The sequence below is a fragment of the Fundulus heteroclitus genome, chromosome 8 (assembly GCF_011125445.2).
Source record: "Fundulus heteroclitus isolate FHET01 chromosome 8, MU-UCD_Fhet_4.1, whole genome shotgun sequence".
Classification (NCBI taxonomy): Eukaryota; Metazoa; Chordata; class Actinopteri; order Cyprinodontiformes; family Fundulidae; genus Fundulus; species Fundulus heteroclitus.
In genome coordinates, this window is record NC_046368.1 from 17,643,141 (window position 1) to 17,665,582 (window position 22,442).

The following is a 22,442-nucleotide window of genomic DNA, read 5'->3' on the forward strand; positions in this document are numbered from 1 at the left end:
AAAATTGGTCTACAGGAATGGCAGATTAACAAAACCCATATCAAGGTTGTGTCAGTTTTCAAAGTAAACTTTGAATGATGCATAAAAGTCTAAAGAAAAATGTAACTCCATAATTCTTACAAAACAGGAAGGACACTTGTGGACTGGCTATAGTCTGAATAAATGCAAAATGTATATGAGGGCGTTATTATAAGTATAAATTCTTGGTCTTTAAATCTGTACAGTAAAAATAAATCTACAAGGTTAACGGTTTAATGTAAATCCTGTTATAAGACTTCAATTCAACATATAAAGGTCTGTTCCACAGACATATAACGTGTACAACAAATTATTAGGGAATGGTGAAGAACTGGTGTCACTGCTGAGAATGGATTTTGTGCAAAGGAGAAGTACTGAAATTTAACATTAACACTCTATGGGAGGAAAGGCCACCTGGCAGACAAAGCTGGATGAGTGCAAATTACTAACATGTAAAAGTAGGATGCCTGGAAATCTAAGTGCAGTAATTTGGCAAATTCTTACAAATATACTATATCACTCAGCACTGAAAACAGGAACACACCTTAAAAAGTGCCACCCTGCATTAAAATAGTGATGCATTCATAGCTCATGTAAATAAAATAAAAAAATCAATGATAGTTCATGTTAAATTACTTCTTCCGTGAGAACTTTGATAGTTTTGTTAAATTACTAGTAAGTGTAGAACATCAAATCTAATCTGAGGTGAGGGAAAAACAATATGAAGACACTTTTTTATCCACTGGATAACGAGACAATGGCATCATAAGTTTTTATTTTGGCAGCTACAAGTGACCCACAGGGTCACGTCAGGGTGAAAGGTTAGATAGAAAGAAATTACAGTATATTAAAAAGGATGAAAAAACAATAACTTCACTAGAGAAATCTAGTTTTAGGTTTTACCTTAGCTCCAGACTTCTACTCAATAAGAGGTAGATATGAAACCATGATCCTTGAACTCCAAATTAATCAAACATCATAAAAGGAAGTATTCCATTGTTTATTTGGAAATGCCAACACACAGTACTTCAGCCCCCATGGTGTTGTTGAAGAATTTCTCTGGACTGACCTAGTTCAAAACCTAACATGTTTTGTTTCTTAAATAATTGTAAAAAAAAAAAAAAAAATCTTTTCATCTGTTTTTCAAAGATGTCTTTGGACCAGTTTGTCTCCTGGATAACTATTATTGTGCCCCCATCACGCAAGCACAATCCATTGGAAAGAATGTGATGAATTTCCTGTTAGCTCTCAGGGGGATATGGTTTGTTTTTCCTGTTGCTGGGAGTTCAATTCTCCTTTTTTTCTTGGCCTCTGTAGCATCCTGTCTGAGGAATTTGAATTTACAGAGAGGCTGCAAAGGAAAGCATGGAAAGCTAATATTAAAACTATGGTTACCCGTCCTTCATCCTTTTCCACATCTAACTACAAACCCTCAGATCCATTTTAGACATAGTATGTCAAATATTATCAGCTGTGGTTCTTAAACAACAAGTTAAACAGAGCAGGGTATGGAGAAATGTTTTGTTTTTAAGGACTGATGCAACAAAAAGCTCAAAACCCATCAGGATGACATAGAAGGGATGGTGTCCTTGCTAGTGTAACCCACAATGATCTCACACCATGCTGCTGGTCGGTGTGCTTTGGGTGCTTCCGATGCTTGCGTTTGCACTGCTATTCTCGGACGGTGATGGGTTGGACGAAACAAGCTGTCGCTTTGCTCTTAAACAGGCACATCCTGAAGAAAAGAGGACACAGGCTGATAAGAACCTGACCACAAGCAAAGTCACATGTAAAGAATAAGAAAACCTTGCAGCATAGATGCATTTCTTACCAGGACAACTGGCAGCAGTTGACCCCATGTCCAGTCCAGCTGGGTACCCTGAGTTAAACGCAAAGAGACCATGTTAAATCTGGTCATTAAACCGGTTGGGTCATTTGACAAGTAGAAACACAATATCCATTAAAGAGAAGAAATCAATAAAGAGAACAACAATGAAACTCAAGCATCGTGTTAAAAGAAGAAACGTTGACAAATATTGAATCAAATAAATAGTTATGTCATGATAAAAGTAATTCATATTATTATTTTTTCATCTCTAACGGTGCAGTAAATCATATTGCTGTCAGTCCAGCTTTAAAGGAGCCAATGATTTCTGAAAATCTTAGGTTTTCCTTTCAGTTTGTTCCAGAGATGAGGAGCGCAGAAACTAAGTTATGTTTCACTTGTATTGTTCCAGTCCTGGGAACACTGAGTGAACAGGTTTCTGATGACTGACTGTCTACATGGTTCAAACCAGACAAGAAACCCTGAAATGGGTTCAGACATAAGACCATTCAGTGCCTCAGATTTAAAATGTATCTTTTTTACAAACAAGAAACTGGTGCATTAATGTAAGGACTGGCTGGTGTGATATGATCCATTTTCAAGGTATTAGACAGGACTCTGCCAGCAGTATTCATGTGAGCAGCAACTGCGTGATGGATTTTTTATATTTATTCTTTGACAAAAACTGGTAGACATTAAGACATTTAGAATAATGAATAAGACATTATTCAAATTAATTTAATCCGCTGTAGATAAAAAAAACATGCACCAGCTTTTTTAGGGTCTTGTTTTGAAAGGTAAGTATTTATTGATTCATGGTAGGAGACTGATATAGTAAACCTTTTATGGTCAGCACATGTGATCTTTTTTGTTCAGTTTATAATTAGTAAACAACAAAAGAGAAAATGCATTTACCTGTCTTAATCTTGATAAACCACAGTGCTCCAATAAGTAACACGCCAATCAGGAACCCTCCAAAAGCAATCCCAAGAACACCTGACAGGCCAAAATCAAAGCATGGCTGGTCTGAAATGCAAGCAAAACAAACTTTTAGTTAAACAACAGCAACTGAATGTTAAACTGGATGACAAATTCTCAAGTCCATGAAATGCAGCTGTAAACATACAGCTTGGTAACGCAGATAAGCTGTACTGGCATAGCATTTTAAAAGACTATTCAGTTTATGAAGTACCATTTCTCAATAAATGTTATCTACAGAGAATTTATTTAATTTAAATCAATATTTTCAGAGCAATCCTGTTCTTTACAACTTTGCTCGAGCAAAGTTGTGTCTGATGCGATTCCCTCAACAAGGAGAAAATATTCTTAAATTTTACTTTTCCCAGAGTTCAAAAGCTCTTTGTCACACTGTTTTCTATCTTGTCATGTATGACATTGTTTAAGCAAATATTGGTTACATGGGTCTAAACATGAGAAATGTAAGGGATTTTGTGGAAAAATCAAGTCTTCTTGGAAGCCTGCATTTTGTTTCTGATACCCTTCCATTCTTTATCGCACAACTGAAATAGATGGGGTGGAATTCACAGTGTCCCGCTGCGTTATGACCAGATACATTACTATTCCATGATGTTCCCACCCTGTTTAGTTTTAGTTTTTTTCTTTCACGATAAAGCATCAAAAGACCAATGTTGCACCAATGCTGTGTGAGTGCCTCAGAGTGGTCAGAAAACTATTTGCCAAAATTAACATAAAGTAAACTTTGTTCTGTCAGTTTAATATTTTGCAATGATTAGGTAAGTAAAATTGGTCCTATATGTTGAAGGATATAAAGGAAGGCGATATGGAAGCGTTATTATGCTACGATATCAATTCCAAGCAGATACACAAAATCTGATTTTCTCTGGTGTACTATTTGTTTGAATTATGTTATAATATTTAGAAAATTTCTAACCATCCACAACCACCACTTTATTTTGAAGAGAAAGGAAAGATGTGTCATGGTCAGCTATATTTATCCATAAATCCTGATGAATCAAATTAATTACTTTGACAACAGGCATGTCTTGATGACATCAAAACCCGGGTGTCCTTAAATTCCCTGCTCATAAATTCTGACAAGACAGAAGTTGTAATCTTTGGACCAGAGTCCTCAAAAAAAAACTTCTTAATCAGTCACTTAATCTGGATGAAATTAAATTGGCCTCTGATGATAAAGTAAATTTAGTTATTTTTTTACCAAGACATGTCATTTAAATGCCATAATAAACCGGTTTCCAGGTTTTATTTTTTCACCTCTGGAATATTGCCAAAATTAGAAATATTTTGTCAGGAGTGACGCTGAATAACTAGTCAATGCATCTGTTACTTCAAGGCTGTTACTTCAATTCTTTACTACCAGGAAGTCCACAAAATGCAGTTCAAAGTCTTCAGCTGATCCCAAATGCTGCAGCAAGAGTTCTGATGAAAATTAACAAGAGGGATCATATTTCTCTTATTTTAGCTTCCCTTCATTGGCTCCCTGTTAAATCAAGAATAGAATTTTAAATTATCCTTCTCACGTATAAAGCCCTTAATAATCAATCTCCATCATATATCAGAGATCTGATTGTTCCATATGTTCCTAACAGAGCACTTTGCTCTCAGACTGCAGGTCTGCTGGTGGTTCCAAGAGTCTCTAAAAGTAGAATGGGAGGCAAATCCTTTAGCTATCAGGCTCCTCTCCTGTGGAACCAACTTCCAGTTTTGGTCCGTGAGGCAGACACCCTGTCTACTTTAAGACTAGGCTTAAAACTTTCCTTTTTGACAAAGCTTACAATTAGAGTTGTTTAGGTTACCCTGAATTATCTCTATAGTTATGCTGCTATAGGGTTAGGCTACTAGAGGACATCAGGGCCTATTTTTTCTCACTCTGCAGAGTTCTCCTACTGTTCTCTAATTTGCATTGTTTGTTGTTTTTTCAACTTTTAAGTTTTTGTTCTCTGTCATTTTATCTTCATAGTAGGTACATCTGGTCTGGCGTTCTGTTAACTGTGACATCATCCAGGGAAGACAGATCATCCCCTATTACCATATAACATTGAAAGGATTCCTGGATCAATGTGTGGTTCTGTGCTTTTTGTGTCTCTGCTCTGTCTTCTCTAACCCCCAGTCAATCTAGGCAGATGGCCGTTCATACTGAGCCAGATTCTGCTGGAGGCTTCCTCCAGTTAAAGGGGAGTTTTTCTCTCCACAGTCACTTAATGCATGCTCAGTATGAGGGATTACTTCAAAGTCAACAACAATGCAAACGACTGTCCACTGTGGGAGGCCATGGTCCTAAACCACAAAAAGGTGGACTGTCCCCTCTGGGTTGCGTTTTTGGTCTCTGCCTCAAGACCCCAATGCTAAATACTAATGCAAGCCAAATTGTCAAAAATTATTTACCCTTTTTCTTGCTCTTTACAGTTATTTATAACTCGATATTGTTCCGTCATTCAATACACATGAAAGTGCTTGTTGGCAATCCTCTTCAGAAACACTTTTTGTTATCCTGTGTAAAAATGGTCTTTTCATCCTGAAAGTAGTCAATATATTGTGTATTGAGAAAAAGGAGGTTAGAATAATCAATCTCTGTGGGAGCTGCAGGCCTGTAAAACTCTGACTAATCCCTGCCGTTCAGTCCAAAGGGAAGGGAAGTGTCAGAGGTTTGGTCCTGCCCTCATTTCTTGGTGTATCGCCTCATCTATTGGTTGTCCGACATGCCAATCATTCTGACGTGCTCATGTAACGGCAGTGCCCGTGCTCGTTCCGTGTTAGGTGACGCTTGCTGGCTCCGCATGCGCACTTCTAGTGTTTATGCAGCTGGTTAGCTTAGCAGTTAGCTTCAGTTGAACATGGCTGAAAGTTGCAAGAAGAAAACTGTGCACAAGTTTATGAGAAGAAGAGGAAAGCCTCAGTAGAAAGAAATAAGACCAGAGTGGATTTGATTAGATTTTTTCACACGATTTCCCTGAAGCACGGAAGAGCAGGTAAGACGGTCTTGTGTATGTGCAGTTATTCAAAAAGGTACTTGGGGAAACTTACAGAAAATTTGCGGACTCTAACTTTAAGTCTGTTGTGATTTCTCAAAAATATGGAACAGGTCAAGAGGTTTAGAAATACATCTTTAAACTCCTCGTAATTATTAAATAGCTCAATGTTTGGCATTCAAAACCACAGTGACCAAAGTCATGCAAGGAGAGAAGTAAATATAAATAATATTATATAATAAATAATATAAATAAATTTTTAACTGTTAAAGAATAGATCATGATTTGGAACTATTTGCTGTTTTGTTTATTTATATTTAAAGACTGGTGATGGTCATCTTCAATGAACTTTAAAGAAAGTTTAATCTTTAAGATTAAGCCTTTTGGAAATCAGGTGATCTTATGAGTACAATAGAACTAATGGAGTGAAAATAGTCAGTAGTTAATGAAGAAGAATTTAACGGAAGCAGTGCATCAAACATTAAAATAACCCTGCAAAGAAAAATAAAAAAAAAACATCTATCTACAAGCTGTACACTGGAAAAAACAGGGAAAACATACAGAACAGTTGCTACAGCTCAGCCCTTTGAACATATGCACTAGACAGGCATTACAACTTTCCAGCTTTGTTCATTTCAGTATGATGAAACCCTGGCAGTATTCTCTTGAGGCAAACATAAATGCTGCCCTTCAATCAGAAATCCTCTTTAACATTTTCACCTCTATAAATGAACGATGAATGAATGGCTTTAATTTTTGTATAAAAGAAAAAGATCTTGGATGTTCTTGAATCCTTTTGTATTTCTATGAACTCCTTTTGACAAACATATGTTTATGTGTGTGACTGAGAGGAATCGATTGTAACATTCAAATTGGCAACAGCACCATGTAAGCTGTCAAAAATCTCCACCAAAGCAGGAACACTATGCTTGTTCTGTATTATTGTATAACAATTGAAGCAGTGTGCAAACAGATGTTTTTGTCTCTCTCTCTCTACTTGCCGTGATGCCAGTAGAGATTTTCTCCAAAGCAACCAGAACATTTCTAAGAAACTAATTGTCACCTGCACATGAGTTTCTCTCACCTGCCTCTGCACGCCTCCTGTTTCCTGCTGGAACAAGCTAAGCTAAGTTTTGTAACAGGATTCATATAACACAACTCACCTGCCTTGATATAGATTTCACGGGGTACACCTGGGACATAAACAGCTGTTTTCGTAGAAACGTGACACACACTTGGTGCATTTAAACTAGTGTGGAACATAAGCTTGAGTGCACCAGATGTTTACTTATCTTCATTAACAGATATTGTTATTCCAATAATAATTTCCCTCCAAAGCCACTTATAGATTATATCCCTCTATATTGCATATTTAACATTTGTATATCATTCACAAAGACTAAAGCTGCTGATCTGCAAATAAAAAAATACTAATAGTCATCCTTGAATTGCTTTCAAGACACTGAAACAGTGACATCTGGTGGCCTTTTATAGTGACTGCACTTCAATCTTGTCAAGCTACAAAGGAACATTCCTTGACCATGAATGGAAAAGAAACATCACAGCGTCTTGAGAAGGCCTTCCTCAGAGACCGTCCAATCATGGCTGCGCTAGTTTGTATAAGCGAGCCTTTGACAGCAAAGCTGAATAAACAGGAGCAGGAAACAGAAGCTGCAGTGCAGGTGGGGAGGTATGGAGGGATATCAGGCCTGCACCATGACTCCCTGCCCCTTGTATGTAAACGAGCAAACAGGAAGGATTGCTGAATAGAGCCTCAGTCCAGTTTGATAAAAGGTTGCAAAACAATTCTGCCTGCTAGTCATGCTTATTTATAATAGTTATTCTATCTTTTTTCATAATAAACTGAACTCCATATGGGGGCTCTTCAGACTAAGAAAGTTGGAAAGAAATACAGTCATATTACATGTTCAGTGAAATTTGATAACCAGGTTGACTGACTGCCTATGACCTCGGAGACAACAAGTCTGGAGCCAAACTGGTGCATCTGTGTGAAGTGAACGGTGGCACGTGGGGTTAGCAGTCGAAAGACGCTGATGTTACTCAGTTCATTCTGGAATATGGGCTTGTGTGACATTACACACCCACACAGCACTGAGTCGCTTCTGTTAGGATCTCTTTTACATTTAACAAGGTGCAGGAAATGTGGGATGTGGGCTCATGACTGCAGGGACAACTAAACTGACAAATTAAGTAACAAAGCAGATTGAGAGACAAGACGGGAAATAACAGAGCATGTATGAGTAGTTAAGCCAAATTTCGCAACAGCACAATGATTTAACATCCAAATTTCACTTTCCAAAAAAAGTGGCGCATACAACTGTAAGAAATTGTTTTTACAAACAAAATTAATGAGTTATAACATGTTTAGAGGGTCTAAAGCTAATCTTACATAATGGCTCCATTAATCGCTATCGGGTATCTCTAACAAAACTTGACTCCTGATACCTGTTGTTGGTTAACAACAGGTATCAAGATATGATGTGAAACTTCCTTAAGATATGCAGATACACATGCACAGATCAATTTTTCTTTTTTAACAATAACAACCTTTCTTATTTTGCATCGCTTGCAAAACTGTTCTATGTTTCAATATTATGCTGATGATCAAATGATGGGACCGAAGCATTTTCACCCAAACAGCAAAAGGTAGACAGAGAGGCTAACAATAGTGCTAGGCTAGCACTCAAGAAAACTGTGAAAAGAAGAGGAACAAGATCGAATTTTATTGCACGTTGCAGTTGTGTAAAGCCAGATGTTTTCATACACAAATCATAAAGCTGGGCATATTTCGGGTGATGTATCAGAACATTATAGTCGCCTTCTTAAACAAGTTGAAGAAGCAGATTGAGGCTGACAGAGACTTCTGTTGTGACAAAAAAAGTCAAGAAAAGGAGCAATCAAAGGAAAACAGGATTGATAACATCCAGAATTTTATTTGTGAAAAAGCTGCATTGCTGACGACATGTAGAGCACTACTTTATTGAACTGCTATTGAGTTTAAAATAAAAAATATGACATTTATGCTATTAACTTTAATTAAGTTTTGGGATAGGACTCTTTTGGAATAGGACTATTACCAGATACCTGTTTGTGTTAGGACATAAAATGTCCAAATTATGACATCTCTAACAGCTTTATTTCATGCTGTTCACTGTCTTTTTTAATCATCTGTACTGCTGTAGATATGTATGTAATAAATAAAAAAAACTCTACTTATTTCCCTCTTTTAGTGAAATACGTTGATCAGTCTTTCAGTAGCTCCAAGCTCATCTGTATAGTAATACTTTTTGGAAGCACAAAGGATTTTAATCCCTGCCTGCCACACATTCTCCTGAGGGTTGTTCCGTGTGACTGTGGCCACAAGGTCAGCCTGCAGACCTTCCTAAAGGACGATGCCCTGCCCTAAAATCACTCGCTGACTTCACTGAATATCCTGTATTCACTGCTATGACAACTGGCCAGGCAGCAGTCAGTGTGTGCTGTCAGAAATTATAAAAATGAAAATTAAAGCAGACAGCACAACTCTATCACTGACTGAATGGCTCACTAGCACGTAAGTCCTGGAGGCATGAAAGGTAATATCAAGGTTACGGTTATTTGTTTGAGGGTTTCACAAGTTCATTGTTTGAGATCTAACTATGAAACATTTTTCTTTGCAGATAAGATTTTATGAAAGTTAAATTCAGGGTAATTTTGAGAGAGAGAAATAAAAATTCACTCACCCTCTGGTTGGCATGACTGCATAACCTCCAGATTCTTCCTCACTTGTCCACCATGTACGCAGCTCTGTGGGTGATGTCAGAAAGAACAAATGAGCCAAGTAGACCAAGATTCACAAAATATTCCCACTATCTGTTGTTAGATTATGTATACATATGTACATAAGTTTATTATGTTTAGATAGATAGATAGATAGATAGATAGATAGATAGATAGATAGATAGATAGATAGATAGATAGATAGATAGATAGATAGATAGATAGATAGATAGATAGATAGATAGATAGATAGATAGATAGATAGATACTGATGTTTTATTACACTAGAACATCACTCTCTTAAAAAGAAATTAGGCCAAATCAACTGTCTTGTGCAAAACAAACAAAAATTTAAAAACTGGATGGAAGGGAACAAGACAGACATAAGATTATTTCCATGTTAAACATGATCACATTAATACCATTCAGTCAGCTAATTAGCTTGTGACCAGAATGAAATGATTGTCAACTGGATTGTTACTAACCAGTGACCAGCCAGACTAACCTCAATGTTAGCTATTTTCAGTACAATTAAAGTCAGAGGAAGCACAGAGATGTATGAAGACATGTTAAGACATGTCTGCATTTTATTCAGGCTATAAAAGACTAAATAAAGAGCAGATAACAGCAAGCCTAAATTATGAACAACAAACTTTCTCCGATTTAACATTTGGAGCTTTCAGTCTCAGTCTGTTAAAAAAATACTTGAGTTAATAATATTAACCATTTTGGAAATCTTATTTTTTTCTGATTTGCATTCTGTAGTAACTCTCTGTTTTCCAATACCACCTCTTTCACACATGTGGCCTATTCTATTAAAATAAATAATGAGTTTCAAAGAAGAAAGGCTGGATTTAAAAAAAAATAACATTTTCAGGGTGTTTCTTATACGTTAATATATCGTATCGGTTATGTCTTCTAAAAATCTGAATCTGCTAAAATCTACAGTATCTGGGCTGGAAAAGGTTTTACAAAAACCATGGATTAGAAATCAGTGAATAAAATTTTAATCGGCACATTTCTACTCTCCAGTCTCTCCTCTTACTCTCCAGTCTCAACATGCAAGTCTGACCCTGATTAAGTCATTTATAAGGTAAAACACAGATGGTCAGTATAAGAAATGAAACATTCATCAGCCTTGAGACTAAAAACATCTGATGAAAATCTTTGTTGGAATAAAATTCATTTAATGTCATTCTGGTTCAAGAATGGCTAGAACAATTAGAAAAAGATAGATACTATTTAGAAGGGCTCATAATCTTTTTTAATGAGAATGGGTCATAATCTGAAGGAAGTAATATCAGCCCCCCGCCCAAAAAAAAAACAGAAAAAAATGGAGTCATTGTGATGACATGGCGGCCAGAAACAGCAGCTTAGTTAGTACTTATTGATGATATGACAGAAACCAGAGACATCCTGGTGTGTGCATAGTGATTTACTGTCAGCCCGGATTCAGGCATGTGCTGCAAAATGTGATTGGACAGCACTTCATCCTGCTTGGACAATGACCCTAGACAAACTGTAAAAGCAAACTAGGGATGATATTAAAGGAAACAAAGTAGATAATTTTGCAGCAACTACCTCAATATTTCAGCCTTATATTTTCTGCATTTCATTTGCAAACTTAAAAAGCAAAAAGACCCAGAAAGACATAGCAGAATACTGAAGCTGTAAAAAAATAAATAAAAAGGCAAAGCAAATAAAAGAAGAATCCACCAGTGATTTCCATAGGTTCCACGCTTCAGGCAAAGGTTGCCTGTGAAGTATTTTCCTCAAAGTATGAAAAAAATGAACATTCATGGTTATGTTAATATTTTCAATAATATTTGAGGCACTAAAAAGAGTTCTATATATTATACATAGAATATGCCAAACACTTTAGATGTAAATATCGCTAAAGTGAAACTAAGAGTCTAAATTATTAGGTCATATTTTCTCAAATATTTAATTTGATAATCATGAATGATGTGCAGACTCGCAGGCTCCACTGTGTTGAGAGGGAAATCAATTAAATCATCTAGAAATGTGTTTATTGGAGTCCATAAACAGCTGTAAAATACCCACCTCTATGTGGCAGAGGTTAACAGAGCATTCTAGTTCCCACGTGGTGGAGGTTGCCTCTTGCAGCTCATCCAAGGAGAAGCTGAGTCGAGCGTTGTTGTGACAGGAGTCTACAGAGCAAGTCTCTGAAATAAATGGGAGTTCTTTCTTCACAGAACATGAGGTCTTGGAGCACACCGTGCAGCTAATCACCTTGAGGGTCAACACCATGCCCCCTAAAGTGTTTCCAGATATCTGATAGGAAAAGAAAGAGAAGAAGCAAAATAAACTGCAGGGAAGCAACACAACATCCAGTCGCATGGACAACAGAGGATTGAGGTGTTTTTAATGCTGCCAACAAAACTGTTGTCTGTTGTCTACCTAAAGAATAATCAGTAGGTAATCTCAAGCAAGTCTTTGCCATACCCAGTTGGTCTCATTTGATTGTAGGTGAACCTGCTAACAGAAAACCAACAACTATCTTTTGGTTTTCATATGAATATGTAGAAATGTATCTGCTGCCATTAAGAACATATCTATAGTGACACAGAGTTGTCATACCTATTGTTAAACTGTTATTGTATGCCTGTTGGGTATAGTCTTTTCTGGCTGGCTTCAGGTGGGGACCAGTAATGGTATATTTCTGACTGCTTAAGTTGTACATATAATTTAACATGCATACCAGTGGTGTTGCTTATACTTGGTTCTTAGAGACCTCCTCAGTAAATAGTTCTAGCACATGATTAGCAATGGCAACTGACCGCCGGGAATTTCGGTTTCCCCTACCACTAAAGACATTCTGGTTCAGGCTAAACCTCCATCTGATCTACAAAATTTTGTTGTATGTACCTTGTATGTATAATGTCAAATAAAAGCATCTTATCTTATCTATCAATAGCTGACGGCTAATGGTTGGTCCCACCACCATTTTACCGTCAAAACAGATCTCATGTTCACTTTTTCAGCACCAATTTTTCTACCAGTGTGATTCACTAACTATTGTGTTCAAGAATTTACCAGCATTGTAATGATGAGCAGGCTCATTGACACATTACAGATACACCAGCGAAGAATCACTTTATAATTTGAAAAGAAAAGACAAATATTTACACAAATACAATAGCATTGTATGTAGTGTTTTTTAAAGAGAGCTTTAGTCATGTGAAAAGCAATAGTACACCCAATTAAATATTATGTTACATAGAAAGTGCATATTGATGTCTTATACTATTATTTTTTCTTTTTAGAAATTTGATGTACACACACCTAAACAACAAAAATGTACCTTATTTTAATCAATATAGAAATGATATCAAAAATCTCAGTGTGATTGAGATCTGGGCTTTGAGTAGGCCCAGGACTTTTCATGTCTTTATTCTTCGCTGGTCCTTGGTGGATTTACTGGTCTGTTTTGGGTCATTGTCAGATTACAAGGGCCAGTTTTGCTTTGTGTTCTTTTAAGTCAGCAGGGGTTTTCGACACAGAGCTCTCCAATGGGTGCCATTTTCCCCCAGACTCTTTCTTACTGTTGGATCATGAACACTGACCATAACTGAGCTAAGTGGTCCAGAGTGCTTTAGACATGTTCTTTTGGGATGTTCTGGAGGAGTCCTCGATACACTCTTAAAGTAATTTTGGTATGCTGGCCACTTCAGGTAAAATTCACCTCTGTCCCATGTCTTCTCCATTTGTGGAAATCACTGTGGCTCACTACAGTCCAAAAGCCCGAAATGGCTTTGAAACCCTTCACAGGCTATTAGATGTTCATGACTTTGTTTATCATCTGTTAGATCTTGATTATGCAAGTCTAGCAGTAATCCAGCCGAATATGACTAGTGGTGCTTAACCAACAATATCATCTTATTCACAGTTAATACATTGTTTAAGAAGAATGGCAATTGCTTTTTCCACACAGGGCCAGGTTAGTTTGGATTTTTTTTATTTTTATAAATAACATCATTTGAAAACTGTGTTTTGTATTTATAGAGGTTATCTTTGTCTGACACTAAAATCAGTTTCCTGATGCAAAACTTTTAAAAGGACCAAAGCAAAGAAAATATGTAGGAGGGGAAACAGGGGAAATTGCGTAACATACACAACTGGACATTTTATGTGGTGAGTTGCTCAGCTGTTACAAAGTCACAACCTGCTGTGACATCATGTGGAGCGATGTCCAGCAGAGGGCCATGTCACATTCTAATGCTTTTCAATGACCGTTTTTTTTTTTTAAATTATCAAATTCTAGGGCTAAACAATTAGGTTGGTGCTTCGTTTAACAGCTTGGAAATCCATGCAGATATTCCTGATGTTTTGCTTGATGTGTGAGTGTATTTATAAAAGGCAAAGGCAAATGACATAGAAAAATAAAACATGGTATGCATGGGTAAATGTGGCTTGCCAAATAATGTGTTTCGAGTAGTCAGAAAAGTCGCAAATGGATTCTTACCTCTGCATATATCCTCTTGTTAGTATGCACTCTGGTTTGAGGGTCTAAGGGTAAGCGATAGTCTGGGGAGGTATACAGCTCCATCATCAGAGGCATCTGATTCGGGGCATCAGTTGTTATAGGAATCGTGTTTTTTTCCACGCCTGCTATGGCTGTAGGAGATGTTTCTAAAAACGAAACAAAAGCAACATTTACGATGTCTATCAATTGTTCCTAGCTTTGCGCATCTGCTTTCTGCATTCTTTAAAAGTTTATTTTGCTCTGATAAATAAAACAAACTAGAAGTTGTACCTGTTAAACTGTGTTGTTTTCCAATCACCAGGAATATGGTTGGTCCATTGTGTTGTATTTCATTGTAGCTTGTGAAGTAACTGACTCTAAAGTATTCCAAAGCCATTTTCTGCACATCCTCAGCCTTGTCACCTTTCAGTGTACTAGTATATGGTATTTCAAACCTAGTTTGGTTCACGGATAATTGGATGATGTTGTTAGACTATAGGAAAAGAAGGCAGATTTAAAATAATAATTATTAATAGAATAATGTCTTGCAGGCGCTGAATAATAAGAATTTCAGTAAACAAGGGGAAAAAAATCCACCAGCACAAACAATTTGATTGTTTTTCGGTCGTGTAGAGTGCCGACTTGTCTCAAAGAGACACAACTTTTTACTAGTAATAAATTACATTACACATAACATCTGTGTTGGTCTTTTCTTAAAGTAATACAAGTTACATGGAAACTTACGCCAAACCTCAAAGTGCTTGTCCTGAGGAAGGTCCATACAGTGCCCTGGGGGCCTCTCATGAACAGAGAAGTGTTCTGCGTTTTAACAAGCAGGGACACATTGCTGCCATACAAAAAAAAAAAGAGTATTGTAAAAAAAAACACAATTTGCCCAAAACTAAGAAATAATCATGTTCATTAAAAATATCATGGTTACCGAACAGCAGAATGTTCTGGGATGTTTATGACATGAATCTCATCATTGCTCTGTGGGTTTGGGGTGCAGGATTTGATCACATTTGAAACTATTTCAATCTTCAGAAAGGTCTTCTGTGAGATATCTTCATTGTCAAGTACACAATTCGAAGATCCTGGGTTGGTTCCTATAGAACAAAGCAAAAGTAAATAAATAAATAAATTGAAATTCAACAGCGATCATTGAAGGAAATTACACTCCACTGGATACAAATGCTCACAGCAAATGTATTGTACAAAGTAATGAGCAGGTCAGTGGTTACAACGGAGCATTACCAGCAAATCTATTTAAATTTGTAAGTGTCAAAGAGGTTACAGTATGTCAGATTTATTTTGCATTGAGATCTTAGTGAGAGCGATGCACAAGAAAAATACTTTAGACAAGGTGGTTCAGTTTGATCAGTCACTTGGCAACCTAAAGAAGGATAAAAATAAAGGGATTAAGCTTATTTCCCTTTAAATACCACAATAAAATGAAGAGCAAGAGCAGCCATTACAATTTCAGCAAAGAAAAAGCTTGTCTTTGGATCACACTATCTTAAGAAGGATTTATTTTTAAATAATTATGTTTACAAGGGGAAACCAGTGCTGCACCTGATGGTAATAACATGTCACAATGTCCTTGATTTCTCCCTTTTACTTGTCTATAGCAGTTCACTTTGATTCATAATGTTTTTGGGCACCCATCAATGGTCAGTTCTCCAAGGCCTCGCCTTTTAAAAGGCTGTTACTAATAAATTGTAACTGGCTCCTTGACTTTGTGTCTCTACTCTAATTAGAAATAACTGTGTTGGTTTGGAGAATCTGGGAATGTCTGCTTTTTGACAACTATTTTGAGACTAAATAGTATTTGCTTTATGTTGTTTGACGAGAAAGCATATTTTCCCAGAATGTAAAAGACGAGGAGACCAGCAGTCATTGGGTTAAAGGCAGGGTACAGTCTAACCAGGTCAACCAGTCCACCACAGGTCAACACAAAGTCAGACGGGACAAAGACCCAAGCATGCAATCATTTAAAAATGTATAGGAGGAAGCCAGAGTACCTGGAGAGCACTGATACATTCACAAGGGGAAAGTGCATCTCTATGCAAAAAGGCTCCTGCTAGGATTAATTCTGCAACCTATTTGCTGCAAGGCAACAATGCTGAACAAAAGCAGTACTGAGAAGATTATTTGGTGGTGGAAGAAGTGATTTAAGGATCTCCTTAATCTGATATCCATGTCCTTCATGAAGGAGGCAAAATTGGAGGTCTATAGGTAAGCTTTGGCTATTGGTATGGCGTAGTTGACTCACAGAAGGACTGGAATAACACCCAGGGATGGCAGACCTGGTTGTTGTTGTTTTTTTCCCAGGTAGAAATATATTGTATTTATTTGTTGCATTTTAAGGCTCTGCTGTGTGTTTTATTAATTTGTTTAATGTTAATTTTCATGCAAATTCTTAAATGTAATTTGTTTGTACTACTTGTGTATGCATCTGACTGATTTCTTGACAAAGCTGCAGAGACAAGGAATATGTCTATCTAAGCCTGAGCAAAGTTTAACAAAAATATTTCTCACCTTGTGCTTCTGTCAGTGTGATTTTCCTGAGATCTTGAACAGTAGAGAATGAAGTCACACCCCCAAATTTCTGCTTTGCCCAATTGATCAGCTCCTCGTTTTGATGGGGAAGATCTTCTGGGTAGATATTGTTGTGATCTGCCTTACCTACCATTGTAACTGTGGAACTATTCACCTGTAAAGCACAGCAAAAACACAGCAGTTAATTTATTTTAATCTAACTGCAACAACACTGAGGCGGATCAGTGTTTTCTCCTCATCATGTTTCCCTGTCATTCTTTGCCTCTCATTTTTCTTATCCTCCACCCAACCCTCCCTCCATTCTCTGAACAGAGCTCTGAAAAAAAAGAATGTTGTTATGGTTAAGTGTCCACGAGTCCAGTTGCACAACCCAGTTGGAGCCAAGGTCTTTCCTTTACTTCCTGAGTGGGGCCAGGAAATGGGACCTTTTTTAGCTTTGTGCGTCACCATAGTCGGCTGGAATCTGGCTCCAAACGAGGTATAAATATATACATCCATCTCATTGACTAGACACTGCCGTTTCCTTGTCTGGACCAATGGGAAATAATGAAGTTTACATGTTGTGGTTCATGGGTAAAAGAACAGCAGTATACGGTGTGAATAGTGTCTAAAATTGGCTTATTTCTCAAGAATGCTGAGAGCATTAATCAATCTCTTTCAACTAAACAATTAAAATTCTGAGTAGCTTTTCTTTTCTTTAAAGCTTAACATGCATAATGTGTATTAGATCAACAACCATTAGCCTCTCCAGTCTCTTATTCCACTGATATTTGGAGATGGGACTCAACATGCTAGACATGTTTATATCCCTCTTAGACAAAAATGAGGTAAAAATTAACAATATGCTAAAAGAAAACACCAGTGATGTTTAAAAATTATCCTGTAAGTGAGAAGGAAGTGCCTATTTTCCAAATTGCTAAAAATCACTATCCTGGCCTTTGAATGTGGGTTTGTGTGCATGCCTTTGTGGCACAAAGCAGAACAAATGGTGTAAGCCGAGTAAGCCAGAGGGAGTCATATCTCTTTCTACATGAATATTTGATTGACATAGGATCAAAAATAGTGTGGAGAGGAGCTGAAAACATTAAAAAGCAGGAGAGTCATCCACAACAGAAACAGGCGGATGGAGAAATCTTTAAAATGAGGACATGAAGAAAAAAGGTAAAAAGCTTAATGTCATGGGGAAAATTTAATCACATTAGTGTCAGTAATATTCTACATGCTACCAGAATTTTTGAAGGCAATAGCCAAAAAAAAAAAAAAAAAAAAAAAAGCACCGGTGTCTAATGGAAGTGACAGGAAAAACAGATTTTTCAATTATTTTCCATTAGTCATCAGCAATGTTTTGTACAGGTCCAGCTCCATGTGATAGAGAACATAAAAGCTGTTCTACTTACAGCAGATAAGTACAGGAGTCATTTCCCATGAAGAATGATTTGAGAATAACCCACTTTGACAACCACTGAACTGTTTTATACAGAAAAATGTGAGCCCTCACAGGTCTTCAGAAGAAACTGCCATGCTAATGCTTTTTTAAACAACCTCTTGGTCTTGGGAGGCCAAGAGGAGCCGTGACACAGAAGCGTGCTGTCAAGCTGTTGACGTAGGTTCTCAGATGCTGAACAGATGTTTATTCTCCTACGCTGCAATCTGCAGCAAAGCCCTATTATCCCCCAGTGATAGAGCTCATCCCGCAAAAACATCCTGCCGTCACTGTAAATGTTGTCCAGGCTCTTGAAAGGACATGATAGAGGATGTGGTACCAAGCTGCTGTCAGCATATCAGTAATTGTTGACATGCCTGGAAGCATGTCATAGCACTGACGGGACAGCTGTTATTTCACTTAATTTACTCATGTTTTTCACTTCAGGGCTCGATAAGGATGCTGAGATTTTTTTTTCTTCGTCTATCAGCTATCAGAGCTTCTTTAAACACATGAAGACAAAGTGCAAATGAGGACAAACTGGTTAAAACTTAAAGGGGGCATATCATGCTTTTTAGTTCTTCCTTTTTTACTTTGAAATCGTTCAGTTGTGGTCTATATAAAGTGGAACAGCGATGCTTTGGTCTCAATTCCTCGTTAATTTACCACCAAGCTCCCCCTTTTTATCACTCTTCTGAGGTTTGTCTGGGAGCATCTCGTTTTGTCGCTGTCTCTTTAAATCTAAGAGAGGCACGTCACCCCCCCCTCCCCCCTTCCAGGTCACAGAGCATTCAGATATTTTAGTAGTATGTTGTAGTACGGTATAATGAACAACCGATGACTTATCCACTTGTGGATTAGGCGTCCTTCAGCTTAGACTACAAACATGCTCTGAGAACTAAAAATGGCAGATTCACCGGGAGCTCCATGACCTACATTAGCAGTTCTGCACCAAATACATTATTGTTCAAAAAAGCATGAATTTTAAATGACAAGTTAGGACACAAGGTAAAAACTGTTGTTCTTTCTTAAACAATGTTCCTTTTTTACCTCAAAGAAGTGTGTTCTGACTGATAAAAAAAAAGGTTAGGACACCCTACCCTCTACTAATGTTAGCTGTTAATTAGCTGAAATAACTTTAGAAATAAACTTGCTGTTGCTATCTACCACTTGCAAACTGTATCAGGACGTACTTTATCTACAACAGAAGTTAGGGTTTTTAGAGACTTCTTTTAGCATGTTTGCCATTTGAGAGGGAATCAATGATGGGTGTCATAATTTATTTTTAATAAAAAATTTATTTTTTCATCCCAATTAAAAAAAGGTTTTAGGAGTTATGCTTTTTCTTTTAATTAGTTGATTCTTAGACTTTTTCATTAAATGTAAAATCAATATAAAATATGTCCAAATATGTTTGAAAAACAGGAAGTCTTACATAGGGTGTGCTAATTGTTGCACATGGCTGTATATATTTAAACGTTACCAGTCATTATCACACTAGAATTTACCAGCTCAACACTTTGTACGTTTTGCAGTATTAGTTCACTGTTTACGCCTCTATCTGATTAAAACCTTAGCAACTCAGTTCATATACCTTTTTTATCTGTGATCAGTGTATAAAAGTCTAAAACTCTCATTTATTGGTACATTAATTTTACAGTCAATACCATCATCCCCTGTCGTTATTGGCTACTTGTTAGTTTTATAGGGTGGGTAATAAAAGCACTAAAACAAAAACTGCTGCTCTCAGAGGAATCCATTGGGGAATATTCATAAAAAAAAATCAACATGGGTCTCTTCTTAAAAAAAAAAACTCAGTTTTGCACAGCTTGCAAAAGCATTCACATCTCTTTAACTTTTTCACACATTGTAACATCACAACCACAAAATTCAATGTATTTTTCTGGGATTTTATATGACAGACACACACACACACACACACACACACACACACACACACACACACACACACACACACACACACACACACACACAGAATAGTGCATAAGAAAGCATTTCAGTCCAACTTTTTGGTCCACATCCACAAAAAGCTATGTATGGCAGACAAAATGACACTGCTTAGCACCCTGAACACAAAATTCCCCCTACGTTGGTGGCAGCAACATTTTACAGAGATGCTTGTCTTCAGCAGGGGCAGGGAAACTGTTCAGACCCGATAGGTGGAGCTAAAAGGTTGAACTTGTTAAAAGTCGCAAAAGTCATGGGACTGAGGCACAGGTTCACCCAACAGTAATGACCCTAAACAAAAAGACAGAGCTACCGTAGAAGGATTTAGATCCAAGCATATTCATGTGTTAAAATGGCCCAATCAAACTGAGATGACAAGAGAGTTGCAGTTCAAAATGTATCTTTGTCCAATTTGACTGGGTTTAAACCTCTATGCAGGAAAAAAAATAACATTTTATTAAGATGTGCAAAGCTGGTAGAGAAGCATCACGTAATTTTGATCACATCAAAGCTGTATGGTGTATATATTAACAGAGTTCAGAAGTTTTCCCCTTTGGCACTTTTGTTCCTTAGTTGCATTAATTTCAAATGTTATTTAAATTATTGGTTACATTGTGGAATAAGTAATTTATGAAGTATTGTTGTGGTTGATGGGAAGCAATGGAAAATAAACTTTTTAAAACTTACCTCCAATGAGATTCAGCTATAACCACAGGGAAAAGGGAGTCCAAAGCTAAAGTTTTTAGTTTAATTTTCCTTCCACTTCACAATGATACACTGTTTTGTGTTGGTTTTATTACGTAAAATCCAAATAGAATGCAATATTTTTTTTTAATTGTATTAAGCTTCGGTAAGTTGGTTGACAAACGTAGTTAAATGAACTGAATGTGTGTGCTGAAACGTTAACAAACAGGAAACACAAACAGGAAGCACATACAGAAAAACGCAAAAGCACTACTCACATAAACTTTCACTTCTTTGCTGAGTGCGTGCGCAACATATGCCTTTTCTGAAGATGTCATGATAAGGATCGCTGGCTTTGAAATGTTCATTTCAAGGTGGAACATTCTGATCTGGGAAGATAAAAACAGAGTGACACATTTCAATTTATATTTGTAACCTCAAATGCATACATTTACTGCACATATTTAATGTTAAAATTGTAGAAGTACAAATTCAGCTCTGCTTTATGAGGTTTGCATCCATCTGAAAAATGTGCAGCTGGATGAGAAACGTAGGAGGTGGCACAGAGGTTAAGACAACAAACTTGTTTCTATCAAGTGAAAGATGCGAAGCACATTGACCTTCAAAGTTTCATTGCAAATATTTATTGCCAGTGGTAACCCAGGAAAGTTGGATTAAAATCTATCATAGGTTTCGTTTTGGCAAAGTCTGTCTTGAATCATACAAGCGAAGCATAAAAAAACATGTATTGACCTTAAGTATGCTATTTTTTATTAGTATAGTATTTTTGTTCTTGTGTTGTAAATTTTCCCTCACTGTATGTTCTCTTATTCTTATGCGTTGTCTGTTTTGTTCCAGATTTTCTTACCCTAGTGTCAATTTACAGGCTTCCATTTGCCTTTCAGTTTGCTGCTGGTACACCTACATGTCCCCTCTGTGTGATAATAGAAGACATCTCTCTTCTATTCTTCTGTAAAACAACTACCTATCCCTATCCATCCGTTCTCTCTACTCGCCTATCTCCAGCGGTCATTGGGCGAGAGGCGGGGTACAACCTGGACAGATCGCCAGGTTGTACCTGGCGATCTGTGCTTGTTGTGCACATTTTTATAACTTGCAGAGATGCTAAAAGGCACCACAGTAATTAGGTATTTTAATACAGAATTATGCACAAAAAAGATTAGATATGTAAGATATCAGAAAATTGTGTCCAATTATTTAATGAACTGTAACTGTTGTTTTTATGAAGAGAACACTTCTCCCTCATTTGCAAACCTCCCCATCTGCCCTTAAATTACCAGACATCAAGTTGACAGCGTTGAGGGGAGGTATTGTGCTCACTACGCCAAGTTTAAAAATATCCCCCAACTGCAGTTTAATTCGGTAAAAGTTTGATTCCCTCTCTTTGCGACTACAAATCAGTGATGGTTTTGACAATCCCTCCTGGTTTTTCGCCGCTGAGCTCTGAAATGTCACCACATGCTTCTCTGCTGAAAAAGCACTGCCAGTCATTTGAGAAGGGCATATATTTGGTGGAGGTATGTAAGCGTTCTTTCCTGTCCCCTTTTGTATTGACGCAGACGCCGATGAGGTAATGCAGCTTTGCTCTGTTGTTACGCTTCTGTACTGCGCAGAGGGTAAAAAGGTAATTATTTTCCCTGTTGTGCAATGAGGTGTAATTTTTATAATTCATGTAATATGTAGCTGATGCATTGGCACAATGGGAGCATT

At 37.1% G+C, this 22,442-nt stretch overlaps 1 protein-coding gene across 1 annotated transcript in view; it reads right to left on the bottom strand.

The window, feature by feature from the left end:
* Positions 1–776: 776 nt before the first annotated feature.
* The window catches only part of eng (endoglin), a 49,295-nt gene continuing 27,629 nt past the window's right edge, over positions 777–22,442 (bottom strand). Inside the window, exons 4-14 of the mRNA XM_036140220.1 lie at positions 20,990–21,100; positions 16,616–16,790; positions 15,018–15,183; positions 14,822–14,924; positions 14,369–14,570; positions 14,078–14,244; positions 11,656–11,886; positions 9,555–9,618; positions 2,759–2,869; positions 1,850–1,897; positions 777–1,753 (exon numbers count right to left, since the gene is read on the bottom strand). Of these exons, the coding sequence (XP_035996113.1) occupies positions 1,632–1,753; positions 1,850–1,897; positions 2,759–2,869; positions 9,555–9,618; positions 11,656–11,886; positions 14,078–14,244; positions 14,369–14,570; positions 14,822–14,924; positions 15,018–15,183; positions 16,616–16,790; positions 20,990–21,100 (1,500 nt within the window). The 3' untranslated portion in view covers positions 777–1,631. The remainder of the gene's footprint in view (positions 1,754–1,849; positions 1,898–2,758; positions 2,870–9,554; positions 9,619–11,655; positions 11,887–14,077; positions 14,245–14,368; positions 14,571–14,821; positions 14,925–15,017; positions 15,184–16,615; positions 16,791–20,989; positions 21,101–22,442) is intronic.